This window comes from Gavialis gangeticus, unplaced genomic scaffold (assembly GCF_001723915.1).
Source record: "Gavialis gangeticus isolate Ggan-Ray unplaced genomic scaffold, GavGan_comp1, whole genome shotgun sequence".
Lineage (NCBI taxonomy): Eukaryota > Metazoa > Chordata > Crocodylia > Gavialidae > Gavialis > Gavialis gangeticus.
The window spans coordinates 50799481-50807326 of record NW_017728995.1 but is presented as its reverse complement, the minus strand read 5'-3'; the positions used below and the strand labels follow the sequence as shown (position 1 = coordinate 50807326).

The 7846-nt window shown below is 48.3% G+C and overlaps 1 protein-coding gene across 1 annotated transcript in view; it reads left to right on the top strand.

The window, feature by feature from the left end:
• Positions 1 to 1104: 1104 nt before the first annotated feature.
• Positions 1105 to 7846, top strand: part of SGPP2 (sphingosine-1-phosphate phosphatase 2) — a 98832-nt gene continuing 92090 nt past the window's right edge. Inside the window, exon 1 of the mRNA XM_019503658.1 lies at positions 1105 to 1260. Within this exon, the coding sequence (XP_019359203.1) occupies positions 1243 to 1260 (18 nt within the window). The 5' untranslated portion in view covers positions 1105 to 1242. The remainder of the gene's footprint in view (positions 1261 to 7846) is intronic.

The following is a 7846-nucleotide window of genomic DNA, read 5'->3' as shown; positions in this document are numbered from 1 at the left end:
TTAAACAGGTTGCATTTCACCCCGTCGTCCAAATCGCTGATGAAGAAATTGAACAGCGCAGACCCCAGGACCGAGCCCTGGGGGACTCTGCTACCCACCTCCCCCCAGCTTTTGGCCTGAGCAACTGCAGGCACACAGCTGCATTTCCAGAATCAAAAGTGTGCATCTGTTCATTTGCTTTTCAGTTTAATCTACGCAGCTTAGACTGACCTGCAAAGATTGAATCGATTCAGCCTCAGGTCCTTTGATTGTCTGGACCAAGCCTTTGTGCTTATCTCCACATGGTATCTTCCTGTATATTAGAAACTGGTCAAAACATTCTGGGAAAGAAAGGGAAATATCCTCAATTTGTCCATCAGTTAATTGCAATCTTTATTATAAAAATTGAGTTTTGTTTCTTAAAACTTGCTGCAATAAATTCCTATTCAGATAAAAAGACTCGCTTATGGAACTCTGAGCTCTAGTGACAGCTGTTTAAAATGTACTTCTGATGCCTTAAATACTGAGGGACCTACCTAATTTTGGGGAGCTGCCCCCCAAGCTTCGTGGGCAGAATGCGGGCCTGGGCAGCCATTATATGGGTGGAGCATGGCAGGCCCCACCCCACCCTTCTGATTGGTCATGGAGCCCTGGTGGCCCCTCCCCTCACCACTGACTGGCTGTGGGGGCTGCTTACCATGTGGCCCCACCCCCTCACCACTGACTAGTGGTGAGGGCTGTCTGCCATGTGGTTCTGCCCCACGTCACTGGCTGTAATGGCCATCTGTTGCGCAGCCCTGCTTCTCACTGCTGATGGGTGGAGGGGCATGGGGCCACATGACAGATAGCCGTTGTAGCCAGTCAGTGGCGAGGGGTAGGGACAGCAGCCATCTTGTCAGCAGCCCTTCAAGTAGGCAGCCCTGCCCGCCTTCCCCTCCTTCCCCACCCAGGCAAGCTGCTGCAGCCCATAGTAAGTTTTTTCCCCCATGGATTTCACAGTTTCTGCGGATTTTGCGGGCATTGCCCAGAATGATTTTGCAGAATCTGCAAAATGGCAAAATTTGTCAGTTCTCTATAAATACTTTAAGCTTACTAAAATTTCTAAAATAATTTCACTTCCAGGATTGCACGAAGAAGTATATTGTGAAGAATTACTTCTACTACTACCTCTTCAGGTTTTCAGCTGCTTTGGGTGAAGAAATTTTTTATATCACTTTCCTTCCATTTACCTGCTGGAATATCAATCACTGTGTGTCTAGGAGGATGATAATTGTTTGGTCTGTAAGTATTGTAATGATTATTAAAATATATATTAATTTCTTTACCATATTTATTATGTTTAATATCTGGTGTCTTATAAAAAAACCTAAAGTGAGATTAATTTTACTTCCAGAAGTACAAATATAATTTTCAGACTAATTTTAAATAAAAAGCAGGACTGGGGAGCTGCTTTTACACTGTTTCTGATACACATAGCTTTGTTCTATTTCTTCTTTTTGGGGAAGTATTCTTGACCTTGGAAGTTTAAAAAATATTTTTTCTTTCATCCTACGTGCCACTCCTCATGCCATCCAGTCTGGAAATGGGGTTCAAGTTTTAAACAGTGTCTGTAAAATTGGTTTGGGGAGTTCAGCACTTTATATTCTCCCAGTAACTGTGGATCAAATGTACTCAGTGTACAAGGAAAGAGATTTTAATGGTAAGAATGATGATGATAATTTTGAACTGGTTTTGCAGCAAGCTAAATTTGGGATCTGGGAGTTTAGCTGGGTCCTTGCCTTCCTGTGCTTATTGACCAATGATGAAAACTCTTTAAGCCAAATAGTGTTTCAGGATACCCAGGCAGTTATGTTGCTGTTTTTCCATAGGTGTAACTAACTGGTATTCACTGAAACCTGATGAACAATTCTGCTGACAATTGAAGGATACTGGATTCCAGTTCATACTGTTGACTCTGCAGGGTTAGCAAAGATAAATAAAAGTAAAATAATAATTTAGTCACTTTAGTCATGTAACTTGGATTTAACTCTCAATGAAGGCAGGGCTATTGAGAATTGAGTAAGGAAAAAAAAAAGGTCTTTTCTGGGAATTGAACAGTGCTCTATAATGTTATGGTGACCGTGTACTTGACTGTAGAGCTGATTTGTGTATGTGTATAGCAGTGACCTCTGCTGGATCATGGTAGACATGTACAATTTTCCTTATTAAAACAGAAATATGGAGAGGCTATTCTCAGAAACATATTCAGGCTTATTTCTAACTGATGTTAATGGTCAGGCATTCAAGGGCATGTCAAATATTTAGATGTGGTCATGAAGAAAAGGCACTGTGGGCACCTATACATGAGCAGCAAGGCTGCTCCTTGCTGCTGATTGGCTAAGAGGGCTGGCCACGGTGTGGTCCCACCCCTCACTGCTCATGAGGCTACGAGGCCAGGCCCCAGTGGCCTCGAGGACCTCTAGCTTCCATTGGGGAGGCAATCTTTTTAGTAAGTTTTTTTTTCCTGGTGATTCTGTGCCAAAATCATGGGGATTGCCATTTTTGCAGGGTTCGTAGAAACCACTTTTTTCACTATTTCCATGAAAAACTCAAAATCACAAATAGGCTAGATACATATTTCTAACTTGGAAGGATTTTAGCATTGGTGAAAACTTGTCCAGGGTATTTGTGAACTGAGATAAGAGTTCGCTGAGACTTAATAAATAATTACTGGCTAACATTATTCTTTAAGAAAAGGTGTGTAAATATCTGAAATAATTTGGTGTATGTAGAACATCTACAAAAATGAAGCCAATTGTGGAGTAAAGGGCAGAAGCCATTCTGTGCCAATAGTTCTAGGCAATACATTATATAAAGAAAAGCTGAAAAATAAATTCTATAATTAAAACTAGGAGTAGGTGGACACTGTATAATTAGAGTTGGGTTTTGGCCATGAATACTCCTACTCTTTTTGGGAAAGTGCCACAGAAGCTTGTAATTACAAGGCAGTGCCTCCTGATTTGCGTATCACTCAAAAGATGGTACTTCTGGCATCACAGTACCCTTTAATTCCACATATCAGCATGGTTTGATATTAATTCAGAGGGAGGTATGATGCCTACTGAATTGCCAACATCTCTCCCCACAGGACCTGTTTTCCCTTAGATATGTTCCATCCAAGTATTGACCAGACCTAATCCCATTTAATTCACGAGACTGTTCAAACATATAGCATTATGTTTATTTCTCACTGGTAAGCAATATACAGAGTGGCATAGATAATGGAAACAGAAAAGGAGCCTACTTGATGAATAATATATAAAAACGTGAAAATCTTTATTTTAAAAATTTCATTTATACATAAAGTGTAGATGGACCAAAAAATTCTCTGAATGCTAACATTTTTATTTGGAAATTCAACTGGATGGCATAATGGGCTGACATTCAGCTTTTGAGCAATGAGGAGAATTTTGTTGTATTATATGTGGCCTTAAAAACTTGCCTGGGAGGTCCTTATATACTCTCCAGCAGAAAAAAAATAGTCTTGTCACAAGAAAAAACTCTTACAGATCTTGAGAAGCAAACTGCAGAATTGTGCATCATGTGATTCACTTTTTCCACTTGTTTGTTCCTTAGATATAAAAGGTTCTTGTTGTGTCAAAGTGAAGCACTTCAAGTTTTGAAAGTAAGGCCTCTGGCAGATATGCAAGTAAAGGCACCACAGGATCTGATGTGCAGTCTCCACAGTCATTCTTCCTGATGCGCCAGCCAAGTAGTAAGCTCCCATGGCTGGGAGCCCCATCAGCTGCTCCGGCCTGGGATCTTGAGGCTGGGCGCTGTCAGCTGACAGGGCTTTCAGCAGTAGGGGTACACCAAGCCTGACCACATATTCATTTAGTGGTGTGATAGGAACCAGCTACAAAGTTATTACACATTTTTTGTGTAATAATTTTGTGGCTTATTCCTTGTTTTATTGCACTATTAATTGTATTAACATGTGGCCAGGTAACAATTTAGGATGTAATTAACTGCCTAATCATGTTTTAAACGTAATGTGAGCCAGGGACCTAAAACATGTACACACTAATGAAAATTCCTGCCTGTTGGCTAGTTAAGATTAGGGCTGTGTGTGAACGAGTACCCTCGTCCCTCTGGTTGGTCCAGTTAGCGGAGTCCCCTGGCTAGACCACACGCTCACTTCATGGGCTACACACACCAAACTTGCCTGCCACGTCTTTGATGATGCTCTGGTTCAGTTGGACCATCTGGCGCGTGCACATCTGAAAGTGGCACCTTGTGTCTGCCGTACTTGGCGTTGCCAAGGGCTCCTCCACCCCTACACCCTCGCCCTTGCCTCCATGCTCAGGGCCCTCGCTGGCCCCGACTAGCGCCACAGTCCAATCCTCCCGTGGGGTTCACACTCTCACAATTGTCCGCGAGGGAATAAGCCGACACAGCTCCTGACGGGAGTGTCTGCTGCTGGTCCCTTCCGCCCTGGTCTAGAGCGGAGTTCCACCCCTCCCTCTGGGGAATTCCTCACCCTCGTGGGGTTTCTTCAGCTCTTCATCCGGGATACCCGATCCCTCCTCACCCCGGCCGCGCTGCCCCCAGTCCTTCCATCGGATCCTGAGGGCTTCCCTGGGCCTGGGTCCGCCAGAGCCAGACGCTTCCGACTGGCCCGCTCAGTTCCTCCATGCTCGGAGGCACCACTTGTCAGCCCCATTCCCTGCTGGGGTCTTACCCACACCCCAGAACGTGCGGGTTCAACGTTGGGTGGCTCGCCTCCGCCTCTCTGCATTCTCACCAGTGTCCGCAGTCTGGACCACCACTTCCGGTTCCGCCGCCTGGGTTCCGTGGGCCGCCGGCCCTTTTAACTCGGCCCCTCTCCTCACCCACCTGCAACAGGTAAGTGTTTGCCCCGTCTTTCAGGGCAGGGGCGAGTCCGATCCGGCGGGCGTCCTGCCGTGACTCTCCCCGGGGTCTCCGGGTTCCTTCGCTCCCGCACACTGTGCGAAACAGCACCGTTTTGTTTCAACTTTGTTTCACTATTTCGACAGGATAGTGTCTCATTTTGAGTTTTGTTTTGAAAGCATTGTCCTGTTTCGTTTTGTCAAAACTGTTTCGCTGTTTCAATAGTGTTTTGACATTTTGCCCATAGACTATAATGGGGAAGCAGAAAACTGCCTATAGCTTTGTCATTTTTTGGCAGATTTGAATGAAAACAGCAGGGATGATAGCAGGTGATGACAACAGGTAAAATAATAACTTAGTGAGCAGTAGCACCAGCAGCATCTCAGCCAGCCAAACTGTCACAGAGCCTTTCTTTCCTCTCCTGTAGGAGCTTCTTCTCCAGTGTGTGTGTGTTAAGGTGCACCCTCCATGTGTCCTTCCCTCTTCTTCCCCCTTCTTCTCCTTACTTTCTGTTTCCCTGCAGGCAAGCCCAGCTTCAAAACTCAAAATGTTTTGAAACTTTTGAAATGTTTTGAGTGCCCTTGTTTCGTTTCGAGGCTGTTTTGAAGCCCTTCATTTTGTTTCGATTTCACTGTTTTGAGCTCAAAATGAGTCAAAACAGCGTAGAAACAAAACAGCTGGTAAAATTTTGCACAGCCCCAGTTCAGATTACCACTCCTTTGTATCTCATTAGGTTCCACTCCTGTGTATCTCTTATTTGCGAGTTAAGATTATCACCTCTTTGTACCTGCTTAGTTACTTAGTACCTTCAAGCCTTTCACAACTTCACCTGTTACAAAGCTTGGACCAAACCAATTTTCCTGAAAATGCACTTGACTGCAGTGAGCTGCTGGGCGGAAGTGTGGATCAAAGAAAGAAAAAAATTATGCTAGTTAAAGGAAAATATTGGCACAAGAATAAATGGGGGTAAACTGGCCATAAAGAAATTTAGGTTGGAAATTAGAAGATAGACACTACTTGAAGCAGTGAGATTTTGGGAACAGCTTTCCCAAATGTGTATTGGGAACACAAAACCAAGCAAGTTCCAAGAGAGAGTTTGGTTTATTTCTGAAAGTAGTTAAGTAATGTGGTTGCCTGCTACAGTGATGGACTGGATTTGATGATGCAGGACATCCATCCCTTTCTGTCTTATGTTCTTAAATCAGGGAGCTAACATTTTTCTCTTCAGTTGGTGGCTGCCAGAAAGAGAGGAAGCAGCCCTTGCCCGGCTTGTCCCCAAAGCCAGACACCGGTTAGGGCAACGCCTCAGGCAAATGGGGGAAAGGTGGGATTAAACTCCCTTGTCTCTGGGAGGGCACGGGACTCCAGCCAGGGTCTGCACAGCTCCTGCTTGGGTGGTGGGGGGCCTGGCCAGAGCTGGCTGGCATGGTCCTGCTATCCACCCAGGGCTGGGCTGTGGGGCTTAGTCAAGCCAACCTGTGGGTGTTGCTGAGGGCAGATGCAGAGGAGCCAGCCTGGGCTGGGCCACAGGGGTCAGGCTCTTCCCAGCAGGCTGTGGCTTGGGTTGAGGTTGCGTGGGTTGTGGGGCCAGATTACTCCCTGCACCCGGGCCAGGTGGGGCTGTCATGGAACTGCAGCCAGCTGGGAAAGGCCCAGCGGCTACGGCTCTGTAACAGCCTGGTCTGGCAGCACAGATTGGGGCTGGCCGGGTAGTGGACTGCCTGGGCCGGCTTGGACCCTGAGCCTGGCAGCTGCAGCCACATCACAAGCTGCAGGCTGCGCAGGGCTGGGCGGGCTATTCTGCCCCCCTTGCCTCCAGCTGCTGCTGCCGTGGCTTCTGCAGCTGCCACCCCTGATGCACTGTGCCACTCTGGGTGGGTGGGCAGGAAGCTTCAGCCCCACAGCTTATGCCCAGCACATGGGGCTCTGGCTCCAGCTCCCAGATGCCTTCCACCTGCTGCACCTGCAGGAGCTGCTCATCGTGGTGGGTGGAAGGCAGCCAGAACTGGATCAAGAGCTCCATGTGCTGGGCAGAATGCAGAACTGAAGCTACCCCACCCCGCGTAGCGCTGCGTGGGGCGGCAGAAGCGGGAGCTGCAGCCCTGCCATGCCAATCCAGCTTCCCCTTGCCTCCACTGGCTCCAGTTCTCAGCTGCCTTCCACTCGCTCTGCTGCCTGGCATAATAAGCAGCCCCAGCAGGCAGGCAGAGCATGTGGAAAGCAGCCAAAGCTCCATGAGCTGGGCAGAAGTCTCTGGGCTGAAGCTCTCCCTGCCCTCACCACCCAGAGCAGTGCAGCAGGGGCGGGAGTGGGAGGGCGAGTAGGCGCTGGAGGCGAGGGGAAGCTGGCTTGGCCTGGCAGGGCTGTTCTGCTCTTTTCACCTCCAGCTGTGGCTCTTGCTTCTGCTGCACTGCACAGTACCATTAGGGGCAGAGGGATCTTCAGTCCTGTGGCTTCCGAGCAGCAACTATGGGTGGAGTGGGTGGAAGGTGTCTGGGAGCTGGAGTCGGAGCCCCGTGCGATGAGCAGAAGCCATGGGGCTGAAGCTTCCCACTTATCCAGAGCAGCATGGTGTGGAGCAGGGGCGGCAGCAGCAGCAGCGACAGTGGCAGCTGGAGTCAAGGGAGGAGAACAGTCCACCCAGACCCAGGCAGCCTGCAGCTTGTGATGTGGCTGCAGCTGTTGCGTGCTGCACAGGACAGGGGGCGCAGTGGCCGCTGTGACGGATGACTGCCGCGCTCAGGGCCTGTCAGCATCTCCGAGACAGCCCAGGCAGCCCGCTACTGGGCCAGCTTCTGCCTTTGCTGCCAGGGGGGAGAGAATTCAGCTCCGTCCAGAGCCTAGCTATGCCTGACAGTAACGGTGGGGCAGGGGAGAGAATTGCTAAGGGCAAGCAGAAGGCAGGGCAGGAAGCTGCTGTGGGTCTCATTTTGTCCCTGACCTAGACTCAGGGCCAGAGTCAGAGTTGCAACAGCCC